The sequence below is a fragment of the Cricetulus griseus genome, chromosome 4 (genome assembly GCF_003668045.3).
Source record: "Cricetulus griseus strain 17A/GY chromosome 4, alternate assembly CriGri-PICRH-1.0, whole genome shotgun sequence".
In the NCBI taxonomy this organism is placed as follows: Eukaryota; Metazoa; Chordata; class Mammalia; order Rodentia; family Cricetidae; genus Cricetulus; species Cricetulus griseus.
The window spans coordinates 115110516-115134434 of NC_048597.1; the positions used below are offsets into that span (position 1 = coordinate 115110516).

Here is a 23919-nt window from a genome sequence, read left to right on the forward strand (position 1 = left end):
GGCTGGCCTCAAACTCAACTCTCTAGCTGAGGATGGCCTTGAACTCCTGATCCTCCTGACTCCATCCCCACAGTGTTGACATTACAGGTCTGAGCCACCACACCTGAATTTAAAGCATATGCTCAAAATTGCACTTGGGCTGGCGGTGCAGTTCAGTGGTAGGACACTTGCCTGGCTGGCGGTGCAGTTCAGTGGTAGGACACTTGCCTGGCATACATAAGGCCCTACGTCATAAACGGTTCGACCAACACAAACAATAATTAAGTGGTACTGGTCAAGGCATGGCCTGATTTCTCATTGTCTCAGCTCTGGTTTGAAGAGTCAAGCTCCTTCCCATGAGATAACTCCTCCTCCTCATGGGGTAATCTGCCTTCAAAGCTCTGCTTTTCCTAGAATCAAAGGTGACTACAAGCTTAGGGCTGTGACTGGAGAACCTTGGATGACTTCCTGCTCTTCCTCCCCCTTCTTCTTCTGAGTTTGAAAGGAGACATAAAAGCCGAGGAAGATGCCTGCATTATCTTTGTGCCTTCTGCCTTGAAGGAGGATGAGCTGGGCTAGGTATCAATGGTCCTTAGGTAGACACTCCAGGGATAACAAGTCAATATGCAGAGCAAGGGGGAGCATGATGTGATTGGTGTTTGAAGGGTTCCAAAGCCCTCTGGCACCTGGCATTGTCTTCACTTGTCCCCTGGTGGCACTGCCATCTTCCATGTTATACAGTGAAGTTTTAGTGCTCATGTACCAATGGCTAGGCTGGCTCATACCTGTTACTCCAAAGACTAGGAGACTGAGTTATTGTTCCTGTTGCTGTGTCTACAAACCCGACAGAAGCATCCTCAGGAAGGGTTGGGATGTCATAGCAACAGGAGTGCCAGGCAGCTGATCACATTGCCACCTGCATCCAGGAAGCAGAACAAGATGGTTTCCTTTCCTCTTTTATTCAGTCTGAGGGCTTAGCCTCTAGGATGGCATCATGCACGTGGTGAGTCCTTAATGGTGAGTCCTTAATGGTGAGTCCTTCCTTCCTCAGTTAAACCTGTCTAGAATCTCACCAACACACTCAGAAGTTTTTGTTTTGTTTTGTTTGTATATACATTGTGTGTACACAGGGAGGTCAGAGGAATTGGTTCTCAACTTCTCCCACATGGGTCCTGGGGATTGAACTCATGTAGTCAGGCTTGGTGACACTATCTTTACCCACTGGACTGTCCTGCTGGCCCACTTGTCTGTTTCCACAATGATACTAAATCTCATCAGGTTGACAAAATGAACCATCATGGAGGCTGGAGAAATAGCTCAGCAGTTAAAGACTGACTACTCTTTCAGGACTAGAGTTGGGTTCCCAGCACCTCCAAGGCTGGTCTCCAAAGGCTCCTGTATGTACGTTCTGCACAGACAGGCAGATAGAAATCTTTAAAAATAGGAAAAATAGCCACAATAGCCACAAAGACGGCTGAAAAGCAGAGAGGTGCCAGGCTGTCATTGTTTTTTGGTTACCTGTGTGTCCAACAGAGGATCCGCTGGCACCCTGTCACTTTTACACACCTTCCTGCTCCTCATCCAGCCAGCCGGGGTCCTGCAGCAGCAGCTCATACACATACACAGCTTGGATTCCAGCTCAGTGAGCCAGTTGCAGGTGGCCCAGCCTTCCCTCGCTGGAATATGCGCCAAAGAGCCGCCTGGTGAAAGCCACTTTTTTTTTTTTCTTTTTGTTTGTTTTGTTTTCAAGACAGGGTTTCTCTGTGTTGTTTTGAAGCCTATCCTGGCACTCACTCTGTAGACTAGGCTGTCCTCGAAACCACAGAGATCCGCTTGGCTCTGCCTCCTGTGCTGGGAGGTGCTGCCCCTGGGGTTTGGACAGGATTTCTAACCTGCTCCGCCTCGCCTGCTCGTGCCTGCCGAAGGTCATCCGGTCCACCAGGGGGCGCGGGGCCAGGGGCTTTGATTGGCTGTGTCCTCGTGACCCGGAAGTGGTCGCGGTCCGGAGCTCAGTGTGGTAACGGCGGCTGCGGCTTGAGTCTGGGAGCCGGAGCGCACCTCTAGGATGAACGCTCCTCCGGCCTTCGAGTCGTTCTTGCTCTTCGAGGGCGAGAAGAAGTAAGTGGAGGCCGTTAGCTCTGGCGCGGTGAGCACTGTGCTTCGTGCGCGTCTGCCGAACTTCAGGCGGTGGTGCGATGTACGCCTGTGTTACAGCGGGGAAACTGAGGCCGGGGCACGTCGAGCCCTTGCTCCAGACACTTAGGAAGTGTCGGGGACTGTATTCGAACTCAGAGTGTCAGGCTCCCTTTTCACTGGTCTGCAGCCCCATTATCCATGCTGCGCAGCGATGGCTTTAGAGCTCACCCCCCTGCATAGGGTGCGATCGCCTGTGATTCCAGGACTTGGCGACTGAGGCAGGAGGATAATGATGGTAGCGGTGAAGGGACCGAGACACAGCTACCCTCTCACACTCCTCAGCAGCCTGAGGATTTCCTCTAGATTTTCAGGGATCTCGGCCAAACTCAGGTTCGTGGCTTCAACACTAGAAAGAATTTCAGGACTCGACGGTTTAATGACGCACTCAGGAGGCACAGGCAGACGGATCTCTGAGTTCAAGGCCAGCCTGGTCTATAGAGGTAGTTCCAGGACCAAGAGAAATCCCGTTCTGAAAAAGAAAAAAGGAGCAATCCTGTGTGGGAAAGGGTCCTTGGTGTGTATAGATAAGGTGCCATCACGGAGTAGAGAAGGTTCCTTGTTTTTTTGTTTTGGTCATGCTGGGGACTGGACCCAGGGTCTGGCCCATGCTAGGTTACTGCTCTATCAATAAGCTACACTCGAGCTTTTTTTTTTTTTTTGTAGTTTTCTTTTGGTTTTTCAAAACAGGGTTTCCTCTGTGTTGCTCTGGCTGTCCTGGAACTCGCTCTGTAGTGCAGGCTGGCTTCGAAGTCACAGAGATCCTCCTGCCTCTGCCTCCCAAGCGCTGGATCAAAGGTGTGCTCCACCACTGCCTGGCTCACTCCAGCTCCCCCTGCCCAACATTTGCTAGGCTGGGGAGATGGCTCAGTGGGTCACAGCTCAAAGCATTTGCTGAGGATTGGTGTGGATCTCCAGAAGCCGTGTCAAAGCTGTGCAATGTGCCTACTTCATTGCTCCTCCAGGGACGTGGAAGTGTAGATAGGAGTCAGCCAGCATGGTCTGTCAAGGAAGGCAAGGATGACAGTGTTTTTCTCTGCCCTCCTGCCCCCGTCACTGGGATTACTAGTCCCAGTGACTAGTCCCAGCAGGCCTACCTTGCTTGTTTTGTTTGGAGGGGGAGTGAGTGGTAGGATGAAACCCAGAGCCTTAAAAATTTGAGATAAATGGTGACCCATTGAACCATGCCAGAGCTCTCAGAGAGCCCTTTGGGGCGAGCAGACTGGGGATAGTGGGACTTGCAGAATGATGGCCTCCCTTGAATTGTTAGGGGGTTTGGAGACAAGCTGTTTTCTGTCTTCTAGGAAAGAATTTAGTCAAGAGCTAGTTTAAGACAACCAATTTGTATGAGGGAAAGAGCTGGATGTTTTTGTTTCTGGGGTAGTGGGAACAGCCCAACTGCAGTTTCTAGAATGTTTGATCACAAAGGGGACACCGATTTGAGAATCAGTGTCAGCATCACAAGAGCTGGATGTGGGGCCAGGGAAAGCTATCACCCTCAGCCTTTGCCTGTCTCATTGTAGAATCACCATTAACAAGGACACAAAGGTGCCCAATGCTTGCCTGTTCACCATCAACAAAGAAGACCACACTCTGGGGAACATCATCAAATCGTAAGTCCCAGGCCAGAGGCCTCGAGTGTCACCAGAGCTCTGTAGGCTGAGCACATGCCCTGGGACGGTTCCTTCCGTCTCTCCGCAGCTTGCTGGCACTTTAACCTGTCACTGACAGGTCTGTTCACATGCGGCTTGCTTTTGTTGGCTTTTTGATGTAGGGGTTCATGTAGTGTAGACTGGACTCAAACTGACTCACCTTACCATGGTTGCCGGGATCCTGGCCACGTAACACGTAACACATCAGCTTCCTGTTGGCTCATTCATGTAGTGTATAAGTTTGCAGTTGCCTCTTGGTCTTTTGGCCAAGATCAAGTTCAGGGGACTCCAGCAAAGCAGGTTTTCATTTTAGTGGGCATCAAGATGCTAAGAGGTGATGGGTATGGTGGTACACACCTGTAATTCCAGCACTCGGGAGGCAGAGGCAGATGGAGTACTTGTGAGTTCAGAGCCAGCCTGGTCTACATAGTAAGCTCTAGGACAGCCAGTTACATACAGTATCTCAAAAAGATAAAGCAAAGGGGGCCAGCAGTGTCACCTCACTTACCCCTACATTTGATAGAAAGCTGCAGGCATCGGCAGATTACCAAACTTTTGTTACTGGGTGATTGCCAGTGCTTTCAGAGCTGGGGGGGTGACAGACGGTCCCCACCTGACATGAGTGCTGGGAATTGACTCTGGCTCCTCTCCAAGAGCAATACTTTCTTTAAATTTAAAACACCTTTTGCCTATGTATGTCTACCGTGTGTCTGTTACCCATGAAGGTCAGAAAGAACTAGATCCCTTGGAGCTGGAGGTACAGGTGGTTAGATGCCACATGGGTGCTGGAAACCTTTTAACTAATCCAGTTCTCCAGCCTTCCCTGCATGTAATGTGCTGGGTCTGGTGGTTTGTGCCTTTAACCACAGCAGGCAGATCTCTGTAAGTTCAAAGCCAGCTTGGCCTACATTGAGTTCCAGGATAGCCAGGACTGTTAAGGAAACCCTGTCTGGAAAAACCAAAAAATATATTGTGAATGTAGTGTCTGAGTAGGGCTAGAAGAGGGTGTTGGATCCGTGGAGCTGGAGTTGTGAATTGTGTGCCACCTGCCGGAGGCACTGGAAACCAAATGCAGATTCTCTAAGGAGCAATAGGTGCTCCACCACTGTGCTGTTTTTCTCTAGCCCAACCTGTAACTCTTGTATGGGTATGTTTTTCTACACATGTCTGTATAACATATGGTGCCCTTGCATGCCATAAGAGGATGTTGGAGACCCCAGGACTGGAGTTGTGAGCCACCATGTGGCTGCTGGGAATTAGATCAAGGTCCTTTAGAGAAACAGCCAGTTCTCTTAACTGCTGAGCCATCGCGCCGACCTCCCATCCTACAACTCTTCAGTTATATAAGGCAGGGGCCAGTTAGAGCCCATGACGTTAGGCTCTCCACTTCCCTCAGCTTTGTGGAAAGGGGCCCTGTATATGAACAGCCACCTGGGGACTGTCAAGAGCCTGGCCCTGTTCTTCTTCCCACTGCTACCTGCTTGCTGTACCTAGAAATGGGGCCTTGTATTCTGGCTACTTCAACCCTGGCCAGATGTTTTGGCCTAGGTACAGTCCACAGCCACTGTCATAGGTTCTCAACTTCTATGAAGGATGCCACCCCAGCTAGGGTCCTTGATCTTGTAGTCAGCAGGGTTCCTTCCCATATGGTCTTAGGTCCCCTTAACTTGATTCCCTCCCCCAGTGCTGGGAGGAACCTCTAGCATGTAGACACGCACTCTACCATTAAGCTGCATCCCCAGTCCTTTATTTTTTAAATTGTTCTCACTAAATTGGGTAGGCTGGCCTTGAACTTAGTATTCCTGAGCAGCTGGATTGCCAGGCCTGATCTCCCTCACAGTACACCTGTTTCTCAGCCAGCTGTTGAAGGACCCACAGGTGCTGTTTGCTGGCTACAAAGTCCCCCACCCCTTGGAGCACAAGATCATCATTCGTGTGCAGACCACTCCAGACTACAGTCCTCAGGAGGCCTTCACCAATGCCATCACAGACCTCATCAGTGAGCTCTCTCTGCTGGAGGAACGATTCCGGGTAAGCAGCTGGGCAGGGACTTGTGAATTGTGTTGATTCAGCAGCAGAGCTGGCCCCGTCCCCAACTAGCATCCCCCAATCAGGGTCCGAGACATAACTTAGTGGTACATTGTTTGCCTAGCACAATCAAGGCCTTAGGTACCATCTTCAGCATCAAAAACCATAACCAAAATCTCTCCCCTTTGCCACTGGCTCTTCTGGCTCATAAGGCTTCTGAGACTCCTGAGGGAATCTTCATCCCAGGATGGGAGTCGCAGTTATTGGTCAGGGACCCTCACCTTTTGAGATTTTCATCTCACTTGGCTCCATCCCTAGCCCTCAGCAAACAGGTGCCTCAGAGCAGGGAAGGTGGAACCTGCTGAAGCACCTGCACCCTGGAGCCTTTGGGTACTGGTCTGCCTTGTGTGATAGTCTCTGGAGAACTTCTAGAAGGACTGCAGTGCCAGGTTCCTGGTGCCACACAAGCAGGGGATACTGGGGTCATTCCATGTAGTCACTGCCATTGTCCTTCCTCTTCAGGTGGCCATCAAGGACAAGCAAGAAGGAATTGAGTAGCAGCTAAAAGGAGCATTGCTTAATGGCTGGAAGGCTGGTGCACACACCCTCAGGCTCCTTTCAGTATTCTCGATAACAGCCACCCTCTCCTCTCTGTAGCTGGATGTTGCCCTGTTCTGTATATAGATTGCTATTTTCCTAATAAAGTACAGCAGGAAAAGACCCATATGCAGCAGGACAGCAGCATGTGGGTTACCTGTGCACAGCAGGTGGCCTGTCACACAAGAGACCTAACCACAGACTGCGGCAGACCCTGGGGCTGCTGGGGAGGGAGGTCCTTGTCCTTGGATCTCTGTTTGCAAGCTGCTGCTTCTACTGGCCTCTTAGTCCACAGTAGAGAATTTAATAAAAATACTCACTGGTACAAAAACCTCTACCATTAGCCCCAAGCTGATACGCTGTGACCCTGATACCCTGCCTGTGCAAGCTAGCAACTCCTCCAGATGGACACGATGTTGGAGTCAGTCAGAGCAGTGAGGTACGTAAAAGCTGCATTGGCCACAACCGTGTTTACCATGGTCTTGGTCACTGGTTGGCCCTGTGCTACTGGCTGAGGCCATTTCAGGATCTAAGGAGGGAAAAAGAAGGTGCTAGGCTCCTACCAACCAAAGAGCAGCCCAAGGATATCAAGGATGCACAGGGGGCCCATGTGGCAATAGTACCTGAGTTGGGGCCTGCGGAGTTGCTGCCAGTGGAGGCGGCTGCTTTAGCAGGTGTCCAACATCATAGATCCATACGCTGCCCTCCTCATCACCACACAGCACAAGGTTCTTGTCTGCCAGGACAAGCGGGGGTCTAAGATAGGGCCAGGGTGGGGGGTAGGGGTGGAAAGGGTGTGATGGGGTGGGCAGGCTCACCAGGACAGGTGCTGAGTGAGAAGTAAGCCAAATTGGTGGGTGACCACTGCAGCCGGGCCAGGATGACCACAGGCAACACAGACCGGCTGTCCCGGCCTGCCCACGTCTGGCTCCAGCTCCACAGGTAGATAACGCCCTGTCCACTCCCTTTAGAGGCTGCAGGGAGAGAGATGAGCTCAGGCTGATTGCACATCTAAGCTGGCTGTTGCCACAACCTCCCTGGTCCCCAATAGTTGCCTCAGTACCCTTAGAGCTAAATTCCAGCCCAGGCTATCCCAGCTGGGGTCACTCACCCACAACATCGTCACTCACAAATGCCAGCCCGTCCACTCTCTGCCCTGACATCTTGGAGTCTTCAGAGAAGATTAATTCCACTTCACACACCCTGCAGAAGACATTCCCCTTCCCATGCTGAGCAGTCTCAGGGTTTCCCACATGGACAGATGAGCCACAAAAGTTCCTCAGAGCTGCTTCCCTGGTATGGATATCCTATTTCTACCCTCCACGTGCCCTGGGATATACCTCATTGCCCTTCCTCACAGGCGTGGACACCAAGCTAGGGCAGGAGGGTCACACTGCTGGGTGACAGGACCAGGGGCTCAGGAGCTTGCAGTGTGGTGATTAAAGGCAAAGAGGACAGTCCCTGGACAGGGCTTCCAAGGCAGCCCAAGCAACATTGTGGTGTGCCCAGGGCCCAGGCAAACCCAGCTTTGGGGTCCAGCTGTCCAGGCATCCCCGGCATCCTTACCTTTGCTTTTTGGGCTGGTCTAGCCGCACATCCCAGCAGCAGCAGCCTCCCTCACAGCCAGCTATCAGGAAGTCATCCGGACAGGGGGCAACAGGGCAGAGGCGCAAGGGGACAGAGCTGCAGTTGAGCATGAGTAGCTGGCTGCCAACACGGGTGTGGGAAACCATGAGCTGTGGGCCATGAACATCACCCTTAGCAGTCCGCCCCTCTCCAGCCTGGTCCACAGCCTCACCTAGCCTGGAACTGGTATTCATGGTTGGGCACCCCAATGTCCCAGAGGATGATCCGTTTGTCGTAAGAGGCAGCTGTGGGGGGGGGGGTTGGGGGATGGAGGGAAGAGGGTAGCCCTCAGAAGATCCCGCCCCCTCTTGCAGGTTGAATCTGTGAGTTGGGTCCCTCAACTAGCTTAATCAGAAGCAGGCAGAAAGGGCAGCAGACTGCGGCTAGGACAAGAACTCGGGGCCACAATCCCCAGTCCTGTCTGAGCCCAGTGTGCACAGCATCATAGCCGTCTTTGTAGCACATCTGGCTCCTTCGTTGGGCTCACCATACCCAAGGGGCAGGGTTATCTCCCTTGGTCCCAGGCAGAGTAGAAGCAAGGAGCCCAAGTTGCTAGGAAACGTCAAGGCTGCATAGCATGCTGGAATGGAGATCCTGGTTGGTCAAGAAGCTACCTCACTTCTGACTAAAGCCATCTGGGCCCAGCATCCTGTGAGCCTTGTCACCCCAGAAAAGAGACCCAGGACAGCAGGGCAGAAAGACTACAGTGCTGATAAAGTTCAGAGGTGAGGGTCTTACTGAAGAGGTGGGTCTCGTGGGTGGGGCTGAAGCAGAGGGTGGCAATGGCCTTCTTATGGGCTCGGATGACGCTGCAGCAAAAGCCTGCACGCACATGGAGCAGCCGGATCATGCCCCGGAGGCCTGCAGCTGCCAGCATGTTCCAGCGCTTCTTGTGTCCTGCCTGGGTGACCACCGTCAGGGCTGTCCAGGCCACCGAGAAGAACTCCTGAAGGGTGGGAAGGAGGAAATGGTCGTGAGCAGGAACAAGTGGCAGCCTGCTTGGAGGGCTAGCCTGGGGCAGTAAGGCCCAACAAAGAAAAGCCCCCAGGAGGGCTGTGGGTGGCTGCGGAGCCAGGGAAAGGGCTCAGAGGCAGAGCAGTTGCAGGAAATAGAGAGCTTAGCTTGGACCCAGCAGTCTTCAGGAAGAGGACCCTGGCACTCACCTCGCCTGGTACCTTGTATTTATGGAGAACGATGCCTGTCTGGCAGTCTATCACGCAAACAGCCTCTCCACCACATGTGGCCACAGTCTGTGATGTGGCCCCCGAGTGTCCTGTTTTATGGTATCAGCCACATAAACAACTTTTCTGTAAAGTGCTTCCCTATAGTCTCTCTTCCAGGCCTCCATGACATTTATTAATAAAAATTATAACAGTATTATTTGTTGGACAGGGGATAGAACCCAGGGCCTCACACGATAGACAAGTGCTCTACCACTGTACTACTCCCATGGCCTTTTTACCTTTTAAACAAATAGTGCATGGTTATGTATGTGTGTCACGTGGGGTGTATGCACATAAGTGCAGGTACTCATGGAGGCCGGAAGAGGGCATTAAATTCCTGGGAGCTGGCGTTACTGGCAATTGTGAGCTGTCCATGGTAGAAGCTGGGAACCAAACTTCAGCCCTCTACAAAAGCAGCAAGCACTCTTAGCCAGTCAGCTGTCTCCAACCCTTGATTTGTTTTTGTTTTTTTGAGACAAGGTTTCTCTGTGGAGCCTTTGGCTGTCCTGGAACTCGCTCTGTAGACCATGCTGGCCTTGAACTCAGAGATTCTCCTGCATCTGCTCCAGAGTGCTGGGATTAAAGGCGTGCGCCACCGCCACCCACTTCCATCCCTTTCTACCCTAAAAACAATCTCACTGAATTCCTCAAGGATCTTTTAATCTGACTGCCACTGAGTACCACTGTGTGACCCAAGCCTCCCACTGCCCGTGGGCCCCAGTGTGTACCCTCCTCCCTGGCAGGCTCAAAGGCACAGGCCCACAGCTGGGTCTCCAGGTCCTTAGGGCTGTTGTTTCTGCTATGGCACTGCAGGAAGTGCAGGGGTTCCAGGTGTAGGGCAGCCTGTGGGGGCACAGGTGGTTATAGTTGCCCCTGGCTTGCTCCCTCTCTGGCACACTCCCCCTGCCATCTGGGGAGCTTACCTGCCCTCCATCAGAGTCCACAGGTTTGTCCTCTGTCTTGGCTGCTGGGGAGGAACACACTCGCTTGATGGAAGGGAGGTCGAGTGGGACATTATCTGGCCGCTTGGAGGCCACCGCTCTGCACTGTGGAAGGAGGGAACGTGCGCCCGTGCCCCAGAGGGTTTCTCCCGTGGCTACAGGCTTAACTACACCCTCAAAAGTATGTAAAGCAAGAACTGAGCTACTGTCACAGGGGGAACTTGGTCTGTGTTAGGGCTGAACATTTAAAATGTTCTCCAAGGGCCCAAAGTTTAAAAAGCTGGGTCACCAGTCTATGGGGCTACTCAAAAGTACAGTGTAGGTGAAGGGACTTAGGTCACTGGGAGGCTTCCCTTTGAAGGGGACACTGGGATACCAGCTATCATGAGATTCACAGACATCCTTGCTGTGTGAGCTCACAATACAAACAGCCTTGGGCCAAGCAACTATGGACTGAAACCACAAACCCAAACTAACCTTTCCTTCCAGTAGGCTAGTTACTCTGGGTATTTTGTCACAGCGAGGGCAGGCTGACTACCATCACCTGAGTTCATGTGGAGGCCCCTCTCTGGTCTAGCTCAGAAAGGCCTGTGGCCCTCACAGCCCTGTGGAAACACACTCACCCTGGGCTTGGAGGCAGCTGCAGCCTGTGGCGGCTCCTTTCGTATGTCAGCTTCCTGCACCTGGGCCCCACCTGAGGCCACCAGTTTCTCAGCGATCATCTGCACCTGGGTAGGGCCAGGCCGTCAGCAGGCTGAGCACAGTCTCAGGTGCCCTTATCCTCTCCCCAGACACCTTGCCACCAGGAGCTTGTGCCTCTCAAAGTAGGAAAAGGGCCTCCCTAGGCACAAGGGCCACCATTCCCTGACCCATCCCATTCACCACTGTCCCCCAATCCATAGAGCCAGGGACTTCTCTAGGACAACCTAGAGCCAGGGAAGCCAACTCCCGCATAGTGTCCCTCATTAGTGACATACCCGCCACTGGGTGAACTCGCTGAGAGACTCAGGGCCATAATGCACGTCCCTGATGGCAGATGTCACGAAGTCAGTCTGGAATTTGTCAGCTTCCTCTTCAGGGTTCACGGTGGCCATGAACTTCTCCCAGTGAGCTGTGACCTGCCAAAAAGGGACCAGATCCAGACCCAGCCCCAGTCCCCTGGCCATACACAGTACCTTCACCCTACATCCTTCTGAGCACAAGTTGTCCTTCTGAGCACCTATCTGAGCTTCTGAGAACATAGCCTCTTATTCTCTACTAGCATAGCCTAAGTCACATAAATTGAAACCAGTCTGATTCACCTAGGTGGAGTGGTAATCCCAGCACTTGGGAGGCTGAGGCAGAAGTTTCCCAGGCCATCTGGGCTATATAAGACCCTGTCTCAAAAAACAAGTTCATGGGCTGGAGAGATGGCTCAGCCGTTTAAGAGCACTGACTGCTCTTCCAGAGGACCTGGCTTTAAATCCCAGCATTCACATGGCAGCTCACAACTGTCTCTTAACTTTTCAAGATCTGACACCCTTACACACACATTTCATGCAGGTAAAATACCGATGCACATAAAATAAAATAAGTAAATTATTAAAACAAAAAACACAAACCAAAAACAGCTCACTGCAGTTGTAGCCTCCCTGCTGTACACCTTTGAGACAGGGCCTCCAAACATGGGAAGCAACAAAAAAACCACACTCAACACACCAGACTCAGAGTAACACCTCTGTTACACACGCCCCAAAAATCCACTTCCCCCACCAATACCTTGCTGACGTGACAAGGACCACCCCCCCCCACCCCCCCACCCCCGCCGTCAACTTCCCATCATCCTTACCCTGTAGGTCAGCTCCCGATCCAGGTTCTCCACCTGTGAGCAGGCAGAGGCTGCTTCCTTCCCGTTGACCTTACGTAGCTTGGGCAGGAGAAAGCAGACTTTCAGGTTGTCATTGACCTAAAAGATGAAGGGATAACTGAAAGCCAGGAATAGTGGAGAATGCCTGTAACCCCAAAATTCGGGGAGAGTATGGTGGGGATGTTTCATGTTTGATGCCAGTCTGGGATACGCAGTGAGGTGGAGGCCAGTCTGAGTTACAAAGCAAGAGTGTCTCAAACTAGCAAAACAACAAAAACCCAGTTAAGAGATTGCTTTCTTAGCATGCATAAAGACCTGAGTTTGATCCCCAGGACTGCATAAAACAGGCTTGGTGGAGCGCGACTCAAGAGGTCACAGGAAGGAAGATCAGAAAGGAGCTCAAGGCCATCCTTGGCTACACAGTTCATTTGAAACCAGCCTGAGCAACATGAGACCCCATCTCAAAGAAAACAGAACCCAACAAAATAGTGAACCTGGAGTCCCAGTCCTTAGCACTGAATTGGTCAGACCTCCTCCCTCTCACCGTCAGGAAGGGGTTGCCTTCAAGGCTGAGCTCCTCCAGGTCCGGAAATTGGTGCAAAGCAGTAACATCCCCCAGCTGGTTGTTGGTGCAGCGAAGGATGAGCAGACGGGACAGGCCCAGGTTGGCAGGCAGCGTCTCCAGCAGGTTGTTAGACAGGTCAAGTTCCTTCAGCTGCTTCAGGCGCCCCAGGAGATTGGGGTCCAAGTGCTCTGACCGCAGCTCCAGCCCCGAGAGACTGGGGTGAGGGCAGAGATCAAGAAAGCTCAGGAGGCTGGGCAGACCCTTTCACTAATCACCCCCACCCCTGCCCCCACCTGCCCCACAGGGATTTGCACCAAGCAATTCTCATGGTGAAGAATAAGCATGGGCTTATTTATTTTTTAACTTTGCTAGCCTGAACTCACCATGTAGACTAGGCTGGCCTCAAAACTCAAAGATCCAATACACAACTCACTGTGTAGTCTAGGAAACCCTTGAACGTACTCTCCTGTACTCTCCGGCCTCTACCTTCGTTGGGATGACAGGCCACCACTAGGGAGAAGTTCGGAGGGCAATAGTGATGGAACCCTGTGGAAACTCCTCCTTGCATGTCCCACAAGCACAAACAGAGCTACATCTGAGGCTCAAGCCCCCATTTTTTTTTAAGTTTTATTTATTATGTATACAACATTCTGCTTCCATGTATATCTGCACACCAGAAGGCACCAGATCTCATAACAGATGGTTGTGAGCCATCATGTGGGTTCTGGGAATTGAACTCAGGACCTCTGGAAGAGCAGCCAGTGCTCTTAACCTCTGAGCCATCTCTCCAGCCTTCTAGCCCCCACTTCTAAAATTACATTTTTATTTATTACAGTATCTGTGCATGTGTGTTGGTGTGTGTGGATGGGCACAGTTCAAAGTGTGGCTAAGAAGGTCAGGTTTAGGAAACTAGTTCTCTCCTTCAACAGTCTGGGTCCAAGGGAGTGAACTCGGGCTTGGTGACAGGCACCTTTACCCGAGGGACCATTCCTCTGGTCCGCTTTCCCTCCTTTAAAGAACTGTTTGTTATTGGGCATGGTGGCACACGCCTTTAATCCCAGCAATTGGGAGGCAGAGAGGCAGGAGGATAGCTGTGCGTTCGAGGCCAGCCTGGTCTATAAAGCGAGTTCCTGGACAACCAGGGATGTTTCACAGAGAACCCTGTTTCGAATAAAAAAGTTATCTTTTTGAGACAGGGTCGCAGACCGTAGCTCAGGCTGGCTTCCAAGACACAACATTCGTCTTGCGCCAGGCCCTCGAGCGCTAGATCTCTCAACAACTTTAGAACCTAAGGCCTCCAAGTTCCCGCTGGAATGCTTTGCCTCGTTCCGGCAGGCTCCTCCCGCGCTACTCTGGCTTGCTCAACAGTCTTTGCACCCTCCGTAAACAAGCTCCTGACTCCGGGCTGGGGCTGCAATTAACTCCGCCACCTCCGTTAGGCGGGAGGTGCCGGCTCGACGCGGCCCGAGCCCCGCTAACAGAATAGCTTGGGCAGGCGGGGCTGGGGAGGGTCTGAGACTTGCACCCCTGCCCGCCAGGCGACCCGGGAGGGGACAGGACCCCGCGCACCCCGCCAGCTCTTACTCCAGACTCCGGATCTTTCCCAGGTTGTTGGTCTTGGGTCGCCCGCGTTGAAAGAGCAGCCGCCGCGTGAGGGGAGCCATGGGTGTCCAACCCGCGCCTCCACCAAGTCCGGCCACTAACGCCCGCCCGCAGCCCAGGAGCCCAGGAGATGGCGCACAGCAAACCCTCTAAAAGTCCGTGCGACCGGAAGGAAACAGAACGCTGGCGGTGCGCCCCGCAGGGTGACTCCGCGTACGAGGACTGCAACTCCCAGCAGCCCCTGCGCCGTGCGCCTGCGCTGTGACGGCTTGGAGGGCGCCATGGCGGCGGCTGCGGCCGTTGCCGGGGCGGCTGAAACTACTCGTTTGCAGGCTTGCGGCTGCAAGGGCATCCGGACCTGTCTTATTTGCGAGAGGCAGCGCCACGGGTCCCCTCCCCGGCAGATCTCCCCTCAGGTACGAGCTGAGAGAAGATTTAAACCCGGAAAATCTATTCCTCTTAATGGGAAACTGAGGCCCGAGCTTGCCCGTGAAACGGGAGCTGCTTGGAGCGCTCATAGCTTTGTCATTCACAGGAACCCAAAAGTGGACGCTCCCTAAGTGCCATCATCAGAAAATGAATGGGATAGCGGGCGGGGAGCGCTGGTGTGCGCCAGATTCCTGCATTTGAAAGGCAGAGAGGCAGGGCCAGCCTCGGCCGCAGCGAGTTTGCGAGTTTGCGGAGAGGTCTTGGAAGCAGGAAGTGGCTGTCACCTCTGTGGCTTTTAGTGGCGCCAAACTTGGACTTAATACCTGGGCCGGTATATTCTGAAGAGTTTTAAAAGAACTTTAAATTCAAGTACTAGAAGGATCCTTGGGTGAGGAGTCTCTGTTGGTGCTAAAATGCCCAACATCTTGTGAAAAACGGTGTGCAGGGCCTCATGGACCGATCACATGATCCACCATGTTCCTGGGTCAGTATGCAAAAGAAAGTTATTTTGTTTTGTTTTGTTTTTCTTACTCTAGTTAGAGGCCCAGGTCTCCCCTTTCAAATGCTACGATTACAGGCATGTGTCACCATGTCTGGCTCATAGTAGCCTCCACAGTAATCAAAGGGTGGATGCTACCCAAGTGTGACTTGAAGAGTGGGCAGTGGTGGGGCTGGCCTGTGATCTCACAACTGGGGAGCTGGAAGCAGGAGGCTTGGGAGTTCATACATAGCTGCAGCTACATAGCAAGTTTAAAACCAGACCAACCTAATTAAGACTTTGTCTCAAAAGAACAAAGACAGAGACACACAATAAACTGATGAATGGACAAAAAAAAAAAATCTGGGATATCTAAACAGTAGGTTGTTACATAACTTGGAAAGGAAGGAGATTCAGACATATTTACACATGGATTAACCTTGAGGGCATGATGCTCAGTGAAAGAAGCTAATCACTGGCTGGGGTGTGGCTCAGTGGTGGAGCCCTGCCTAGAATTCCCCAGTGAGGGGCTGGGGTGTGGCTCAGTGGTGGAGCCCCTGCCTAGAATTCCCCAGTGAAGGGGCTGGGGTGTGGCTCAGCGGTGGAGCCCCTGCCTAGAATCCCCCAGTGAGGGGCTGGGGTGTGGCTCAGTGGTGGAGTGCTTGCCTAATGTGCTAGTCCCCTGGGTTCTGTCTCCAGCTCTCACACATGTCCGTCACAGCAGGACAGATACTGTGCAGTCTATCTTGTAAGGTATCTAAAATAGAATCATAGACACAGAAAGTAGAGTGGTGGGAGAAGAAAATGGGGAAATAATGTTTAATGGGTGTCTGGTGTCAGTTCTAGAAGTGAATAAGCATGGTGGTTATATACCAGTGTCCATGTACTCGGCTCCCTGAACTGGACAGAGAGAATGGTTAAGACACTAAATGTGGTATGTATGTCCTACAAGTTAAGCATTTGATGGTGGTGGGGGTACTTGGGACTGGTCTCATGTAGCCCATGTTTACTATATAGTGCAAGATGATCATGAGCTCTGACCATCTTGCTCCTAACACCTGTACACGAGAATTACATGTATTTTGCTGGTGATGAAACCCAGGCTTCATGCATGCTAGTCAGGGACTCTGCTATCTGAGCTACCCCCTTCCTTTTTAAAATAATCTATATTATTTTACAGTCATTGGTGTTATAATAAAAGCTATGATAAAGCTTGTGGGGGACCTTGGTGGATTCCATGGCAGGCAAGGGTGACTGACTGCGTCGGGGGACAAACATGCCAGGCAGACAGATTCTAAGTTTTATTAGAAAGGGTAAGTGGGGGAAGGAAAGAGAAAAGAGGTAAAGAGACACAGAGACAGAGAGATGACAGGAGAGAAGAGGGAGACAGGAAAAGTCCTGTCTGCCCCAGAGGAATAGCATGAAAGAGTGAAAGACAGCATAAGTGGGGGAGGGGGTCTTTCTTTTAAAGGGGTCCTTGGAACTCTGGGTTGACCAGGGTACTGCCTGAGTGCATTCTGCCAGGTGACAGGCAGGCCAGCCTAATGCCTGACTTCTAATAATCGGTGTTTTGCTTGCATATATGTCTGTGTGAGGGTCTCGAATCCCCTGGAACTGGAGTTAACAGACAGGTGTGAGCTGCCATGTGGGTGCTGGGAATTGAGCCGCAGTCTTCTGGAAAAGTATCCAGTGCTCTTAACCCCTGAGCCATCCCTCCAGCCCCTAAGCTGACCCTTTTTGAATGAGTTTCTACTGCTACTGAAGGAACCAGCTTCCCTTTTGGCAGCCATAATGGCCGAACACGTGCTTCTATGACCTTGTCCCAGACAATAGAAAGTCAGATGCCTGTCTCGTGACAAGGAACCAATCGGAAGTTAGCTGGTTGCGCTATGCTTTACGACCCTGGGTGTGCTTTACGGACAAGCACACAGCAATGACGTAGTAGAGAGCATAGCAACCACCCTGGGAGGGTCTATGGGCCATAACAATCAGTTGACCAATCAACACAGGGCAAGCCCTCCAAGCCTGGAGGCACACCAATCCTGAGCCTGTGCGTACCCCTAGACACTCCCCTTATGCTGCCCTATAAGATCTTTCGGGGAGCCCCTAGGAGCTTTTCTAGCCATCCACCATGGCAGGTGGGTGAAAGACCCGAGCTAACATGTGGTTAGCTCGTTAAATTACAATAAAGCCTCGTGCAGTTTGCAGCACGAATCCGCCTGGTGATTGGGATGACCGAGAACGTGGCCTGGGACCCCGGATACTTGAGTTTTCGGGGGTCTAACACTACCTACACCTCTCCGTCTCAGAAGAGGCAGGAGTTGGGCTGAGGAAAATGTGAATCTATGGCTTCCAACAAGCATTGCCCAACCCCTGGCCCCCCAGACCACAGCCTCAGGGTTAGCCGACTTCTCAGACTCCTGATACAGCCTTCTACCCTTTGCTCCTCATGACCCTGAGGGGTCAGGTGATAGGAACAGTGCCCACATCCCGGCCTAGGGCCAATTCCTTGTAGAGCAAAGAAATGAATTCGAGCTGGGCTGTGATGGCTCACGCCTTTAATCCCAGCACTTGGGAGGCAGAGGCAGGCAGATCTCTGTGAGTTTGAGGCCAGCCTGGTCTACAAGAGCTAGTTCCACGACAGCCTCCAAAGCCACAGAGAAACTCTGTCTGAAAAACCAAAAACAAAAAAACAAACAAAAATTAAAAAAAAGAAAGAAATGAATTTGAGGATGGGAATTCATATTTGCTTCAGAGGGCTGCATGGAGCTCCATTCTGTCTTCGTCCCCCCAGGGCCTCCAGACACCTCTCCAAATGGCTTCAGTCCCAAGAACATTGGAACCCCAGAGGCCAGAAGCTCCTGGGGACCTAGGGCACATGTGGGTATAGTGAGAAATTACCAATACGGAGCCAAGTGGAAATATAAGGGTATTTAATAGGGAAAAGCCTTACTTACAGAGGGACCTTGCCAGCGGCGTGGCAGCGGTGTGTACGCAAGCTGAAAAGGGGAAACGAAACTGAAACGAAGCCCTGACCCTCTCCCTCTACGTCACCCTGACCACACTCTCTTTTCAGGCTGGTCAGGCAGACCTGTAGCCAGCCCCTAAGCAGGCGTGGCTACAAGTTCACCTACATGTGGGTATTGCGGGTCTTTGGTGGTTCTATGGTGCTTCTGTTTAGGTGTGTGTATATAGGTACATATGTACACACGGAGGCCAGAGAACAACCTCAGATACCCAACTTGTGTTTTGACACAGCGTCTCTCACTGGCCTAGAACTTGCCCAGTAGGCCACAATAGCTTGTCCTTCGTCTTCTTGTCTCTGCCTCCCCAGCTCTGGGATTGTAAGCATGCATGATCACACCTGGCTTTTTTCGTGTGGGTTTTTGCAAGGTAAGCACTTCATCAACTGAGCCATCACTCCATCCCATCTCTGTCTTTTACAGAAAAAATACCATTTTCTTTACTGCCCGGACACAGGCTGGGCCATGGGGCCTGAGGACTCTGAGTTTGAGGGTTGGGCCTTCCCCTTCCCAGGAGTGACATTGATAAAGGACTTCGTGACCCCAGAGGAAGAGGCTGAGATGGTGTGTATGATGGACAGTGACCCCTGGAAGCTCTCTCAGTCTGGGCGAAGGAAACAGGTATGGTGGCCCTAGCTGGGCCAAGGGGCAGTCTGTTTGTCAGAGGCCCCTGGCTATCTCCTGTGGCCACACCCTAGGGATGTTTGGTAGGGAGTGGGCGAGTAGTCACAGGGGTGTGGGCTTCCTCATCGAGCAGGGCTGCCGCTGTCTCTATGCTACTGTCTCATTGGTTGGGAGACGATAAGTTCTAAATAGGATCTCCATCCTGCATGGCTACTGGAGGCTGCCAGGCATCGCCCATCTCATCACATCCCTTATCAGCTCGCTCGTTCTGTGTCAGGACCATGGTCCTCCTCTTCCTGTTCTTCCCCCTTCACCCAGTTCACACTTTAGTCAGTTCCTACCGCAGCTTCAAAGGTACCCTTCACTCTTTGTCCCTGGCACCGGAGTGTCTGGTTAAATCAGCCATAGGAGGTCCCTTCAAGTTTCTTCCTGTGCTGGGACCACCCCAGCCACCAACTCTGCTCCTGACCCTCAGGACAGACTGTGGCTTCCGTGGGTACTCCCACCTTGGACTCCTGTCCCTTCTCACTCCAAGAAGCCCCTCCCCCACAACATGGTCTCATGGAACTCAAGCTGTTCTTAGACTTGCTATATAGGTGAGTTTCCAATCCTCCTGCCTCCACTTCACAAATGCTAGGATTGTAGGCATTACTACACTGGCATTTTCCCCCTTCCCCTTCAAGACAAGGTTTCATTTTAGCCCAGCTGGCCTTGAACTGTAGGCAGTTTTCCTACCTGAGCTTCCCAGGTGCTGGGATTCCACGCATGCACCAGCCATGCCCAGTTCATAGTTGGCATTTCTTAAGCTGAGCCCCTCCTCCATTCTTCCTGTCTCCACTCCAGGACTATGGCCCAAAAGTCAATTTTCGGAAGCAGAAACTGAAGATGGCTGGCTTCCAGGGTCTCCCCAGCTTCAGCCAGAAGGTGGTCCAGAGAATGGGCGTCTACCCAGGGCTGGAGGACTTCCAGCCTGTGGAACAGTGTAATCTGGATTACAGCCCAGAGCGGGGCTCAGCCATCGACCCCCACCTGGATGATGCCTGGCTGTGGGGCGAGCGCCTGGTGAGCCTCAACCTGCTATCTGCCACCGTGGTGTCCATGTCCTGTGAGGCCCCTGGCAGCCTGCTGCTCTGCTCAGCCCTCTCCATTGGACCTGATGTTTTTGATGGCAGCATCGTGGCCCCTAGCAGGTCTGTCCCTTGCCAGGAGGTGGAGGTAGCCATCTGTGTGCCCTGCCGCTCCCTGCTGGTGCTCACAGGGGCTGCCCGGCATCAGTGGACACATGCCATCCACCGCAGACACATCGTGGCCCGTCGTGTCTGCGCCACCTTCAGAGAGCTGTCCAATGAGTTCCTGCCTGGAGGGAAGCGGCAACAACTGGGGCAGGAGCTGCTGCAGGCTGCCCTCTCCTTCCAGGGAAGGCCTGTGTGAGCGAGCACACCCCAGAGCACAGGGAAGGCCTATGTGTGTGTGTGTGAGCACACCCGAGCACAGGGAAGGCCCATGTGTGTGTGTATGTGAACACACCCCTGAGCACAGGGAAGGCCTGTGTGTGTGTGTGTGAGCACACCCCTGAGCACAAGGAAGGCCCGTGTATGTGTGTGAGCACACCCCTGAGGCCTTTCCACAAATCATTAGATTCATGTGATTTTTTTTTTTTGAGACAAGGTCTCATGTACCTAGGCTGCCTTCAAGTGTATTCTGTAGTTGAAGATGACCTGGAACTCTTGATCCTTATGCCTCCACTCCCCAGTACTAGGATTACAGGTGTGCACACCAGGCCTGGCTTTATCAAGTTGTTTTGTTTTGTTTTTCTTTTTGAACAGAGTCTCTGGCCTAAACTGGCCTACAGCCGATATACAGCCAAGGGTGATTTTGAACTCCTGATCTACTGCCTCTGTCTCCGGAATGCTGGGATAGTCAGTGTGCACCACAGTGCTTGGGGTTTTTTGTTGTTGTTGTTGTTTAGGTACTGGGATGGAACCCAGGGCTTCCTGCTTGCTAAGCAAGTGTTCTGCCAACTAAGCTATACCCTTACCCTGTTGGGATTTTGAGACAAGGTCTCGTATGGACCAGACTGGCCTGGAACTCACTATGTAGCCTGGCTTTGAACTCCCAATCCTCCTTCCTCAGCCTCCCAAGTGCTGGGATGACAGCCCACTGATTAGGTTTTCTGAGAAGCACGTGACCTCTGATCATGACATACCCTGCCCAGGCTGGTTCTGATGGGCCTGGCTCTTGGCTGCTCTCTGAGTTATTTAATTTGTCACAGTTTGGAGGAATTCAATCTTTAAAAACCTTAGTATTTGGGAGAAGCAAGATGGCTCAGTGGTAAAGTGCCATCAAGCTGGACTACCTAAGTTCAGTCTTTGGAACCTTCATGGTGGATGAGTGGACCAACTCCTGCAAGTGGTCCTCAGACTTCCACACATACATTGCCTCTCTGATAAAATTTATAATAAAAGAAAACCCGTGTTCCCATGTGAAATGGTTTTCTCCTCCCATCTCTGTGTGAAGGAATTATAATTATTTTGTTTTTGTTTTAAGATACGGTCTCACTGTGTAGCCTTGGCTGGCTTGGAACTTTGTAAACCAGACTGGCCATGAACTCACAAAGATTCTTCTGCCTCTGCTTCTGAGTGAGAGGCTGGAGTGTGGCTCAGTGGTAGAGCACCTGCCTAGAATCCCCCAGTGAGGGGCTGGGGAGTAGCCCAGTGGTAGGACACCTGCCTAGAATCCCCAGTGAGGGGTTGGGGAGTGTAGCTGAGCTATAACAGATTGCTGGTCTTGTACGAGGTGGGGCCCCGAGAAGAGAGGCTTGAATCTCACCTGTGTGGCCCTTTGCTGCAAACATAATTAAACAGTCCTCCCCAGCCCAGCCTGGTGCTTACCAGCGCTGGGTAGGTCCCCTTCTGGCAATGACACAACTTACCTTATTTAGGGAACACTGCTACAGACAGGCTGGATATGACACAGAGACATTCCAGAGGCAGGAGGATCACATGTTGCAAGCTAATCTGGGCTAAGCACTGCTGACTTCCACTTTACACCTCCACCATGGCTGTTCACATCAGGCATTAGGCTGTAGATCACAGATGGCTCTGGAGCCCAGGGTCCTATGTGCTACAGAAAGGCTGGCCTCCGTTAGCCACCACAGAAAGGGTGACAGCATGCTTGTGCTTCTTAGTGCCTTAAGCCGTCATCCCTGAGTCCCTTCAAGATTTCTCAAGCTTTCTGGTCCAGCTCCTGTGGCCTTGGCCACCTATTCTGATCCTCTGCATCAGCCTTGAACCAGGAGAGCCTGTGTGTGTGTGTGCACACTGTACTAACTTGGAAGTGTCTGCTCCATGGGCAGTTTCCTGTGGCTTCCTGTTCGGAGTAAGAAAGACTGGCTATCAGGGGTGGGACACTCGTATATGATCCCAACACTTGGGAGGCAGAAGCAGGAGGACTGACTTCCAGGCCAACCTGGGATGCATGGCAAATTCAAGGCCAGTCTGAGGGACATGGTGTCTCGAAGGAAGGAAGGAACGATCGAAAGAACGAATGAACCAGGTTTCATTTTAAGCGCTGACCTGCTCAGGGCTAGCAAACTGTGTCTTGGCTGGCTGTACACTGAGCCCAGTTCCTGTTCAGCTGCCCTTGGCCTGTGGAGCTGTTCCCCATATGTTGGTGCTCTGTACACCCGGCTCCCAGGATCCTCTGGGCTGAGGGCGTAGGGGAGTAGTAACAGTAAAAGACAAAAACCATTCGAGGACTTGCTGGGGCAGTGGCTCCAAAGTGACAGGAGGACATGAATTGCATCCCCACATTAAAAAAACAAACTAGTTGGTGGCACATGCTTGTCCTAGCACTGGGGAGGCAGGGACAGGAAGATTCCCTGGGCTTCCCGAGACACACAAGCTAGCCCCACTGCCAAGTTCCCAGTCATGTCTCAACCAAAGATGATGTTTGAGGAATGGCACCTGGAATTGACCTCTGCCCTCCACAACAGGTATATATATGCATCACACACACACACACACACACACACACACACACCAAGAAAAAAATTTCTCCTAGGAGGGACCCCCATGTCTGGACAGCTTTTCCAGAGTGTCCTGGGTGTCTTGTTTGTTGGTGGCCCCAGTGGGTGACCTGGGTGGTGGCTCCCGAGCCACAGGAACCAGAGGGATCAACAACCTCCGGGGTCCTTTTCTAGAAGCCTGAGAAATCTAGCTGACCTCAGCCATCCACATCGGGCCTATCTTTTCCCCATCTTCAGAAAGGAGGCATCTGCTGCCAAGTGCAAGGTTCTCTCCGGTCCAGTCAACAGGGACCTCACTCAACGTATGCCTGGCTGTCCATCCTAGGAGCAGCAGTGACCAACAAGAGATGATGCATAGACTCCAGGTAAAGAGCCAGGATTGAGGGTCAGCAGGGTAGCAGGCCCTGGGATGGAGCCCCGAACCATGGCACACACTTCTCAAAAGCACAGAGTTTTGAAAAGCTTTATCAGTTTATTCAGTTCAATCCAGGGCAACTGCTAAAAAAATCCACACACAGGCCTGTCCTGCAGAAATAGTGGCACAGTCAGTCTTGAGCCCTCTGGGCTCCTGTAGTTTGTTCTCAGTAGACCTTCCTGGAAGACACTAATCACATTCTGCCTTTAAAGTTTCTTAAATAGAAACACTTGAATTTGGAAACTGTGGTCAAGGGTATGGGAGGCTGTATGCCATGTCGGGAAGGGCCTTGGTGTGTGTGAGGACACCGATCCCTTGAGCACCAGAAAGGGCTGCATCTTGGATGGAGGAAATTAGGGCAAGCCTGTGCAGGCCCTGTGGGGCCACTGTGGTTCCAGCCACGTGGCTGTGGTTGGAACGAGACTTGAAATCAGGTTATGCCTCCAGAAAGCAAACTTCCAGCCTTCAGCCTGTTCTGCTGGCTTCTGTCACTGTTCACAGTGAAGGCTTATCCTCCAGTTCCTGACAAAGCTCTGGGATGGCCCTGGGACTTATGCCCACCAGGGACCTCATGGGCAGTCACCTCTGTTTACACACTGATGACTGTCCCAAGGGAAGACTAAAAGGCAGAACATGAGGGATTACAGGAGTTACACACCAAGAGCTGAAGC

The 23919-nt window shown here is 52.2% G+C and overlaps 3 protein-coding genes across 4 annotated transcripts; 2 read left to right on the forward strand and 1 right to left on the reverse strand.

Moving 5' to 3' along the window:
- Positions 1–1940: 1940 nt before the first annotated feature.
- Positions 1941–6572, forward strand: LOC100766101 (RNA polymerase II subunit J). Its single transcript, XM_027416208.2, has 4 exons — positions 1941–2097; positions 3696–3785; positions 5681–5855; positions 6375–6572. The coding sequence occupies exons 1-4, from the start codon at positions 2045–2047 to the stop codon at positions 6408–6410; spliced, it is 354 nt and encodes a 117-aa protein (XP_027272009.1). The 5' UTR covers positions 1941–2044; the 3' UTR covers positions 6411–6572.
- Positions 5550–14410, reverse strand: Lrwd1 (leucine rich repeats and WD repeat domain containing 1). The gene is made up of 15 exons (XM_027416204.2): positions 14235–14410; positions 12630–12864; positions 12068–12184; positions 11217–11357; positions 10863–10967; positions 10222–10344; positions 10027–10141; positions 9239–9348; positions 8814–9021; positions 8248–8320; positions 8016–8156; positions 7561–7652; positions 7268–7423; positions 7073–7185; positions 5550–6978 (listed from the first exon to the last, which is right to left on the reverse strand). The coding sequence occupies exons 1-15, from the start codon at positions 14312–14314 to the stop codon at positions 6838–6840; spliced, it is 1950 nt and encodes a 649-aa protein (XP_027272005.1). The 5' UTR covers positions 14315–14410; the 3' UTR covers positions 5550–6837.
- An 87-nt stretch (positions 14411–14497) lies between these two features.
- Alkbh4 (alkB homolog 4, lysine demethylase) lies at positions 14498–21294 on the forward strand. Of its 2 annotated transcripts, none has more exons than XM_027416205.2 (3): positions 14498–14668; positions 18606–18803; positions 19650–21294. In XM_027416205.2, exons 1-3 carry the CDS (start codon positions 14534–14536, stop codon positions 20235–20237), a joined length of 921 nt encoding a protein of 306 aa, XP_027272006.1. In that variant the 5' UTR covers positions 14498–14533; the 3' UTR covers positions 20238–21294. The 2 variants fall into 2 exon arrangements, with proteins under 2 accessions (XP_027272006.1, XP_027272007.1); XM_027416206.2 differs by lacking the exon at positions 14498–14668 and adding an exon at positions 14788–15165.
- Positions 21295–23919: the final 2625 nt, after the last annotated feature.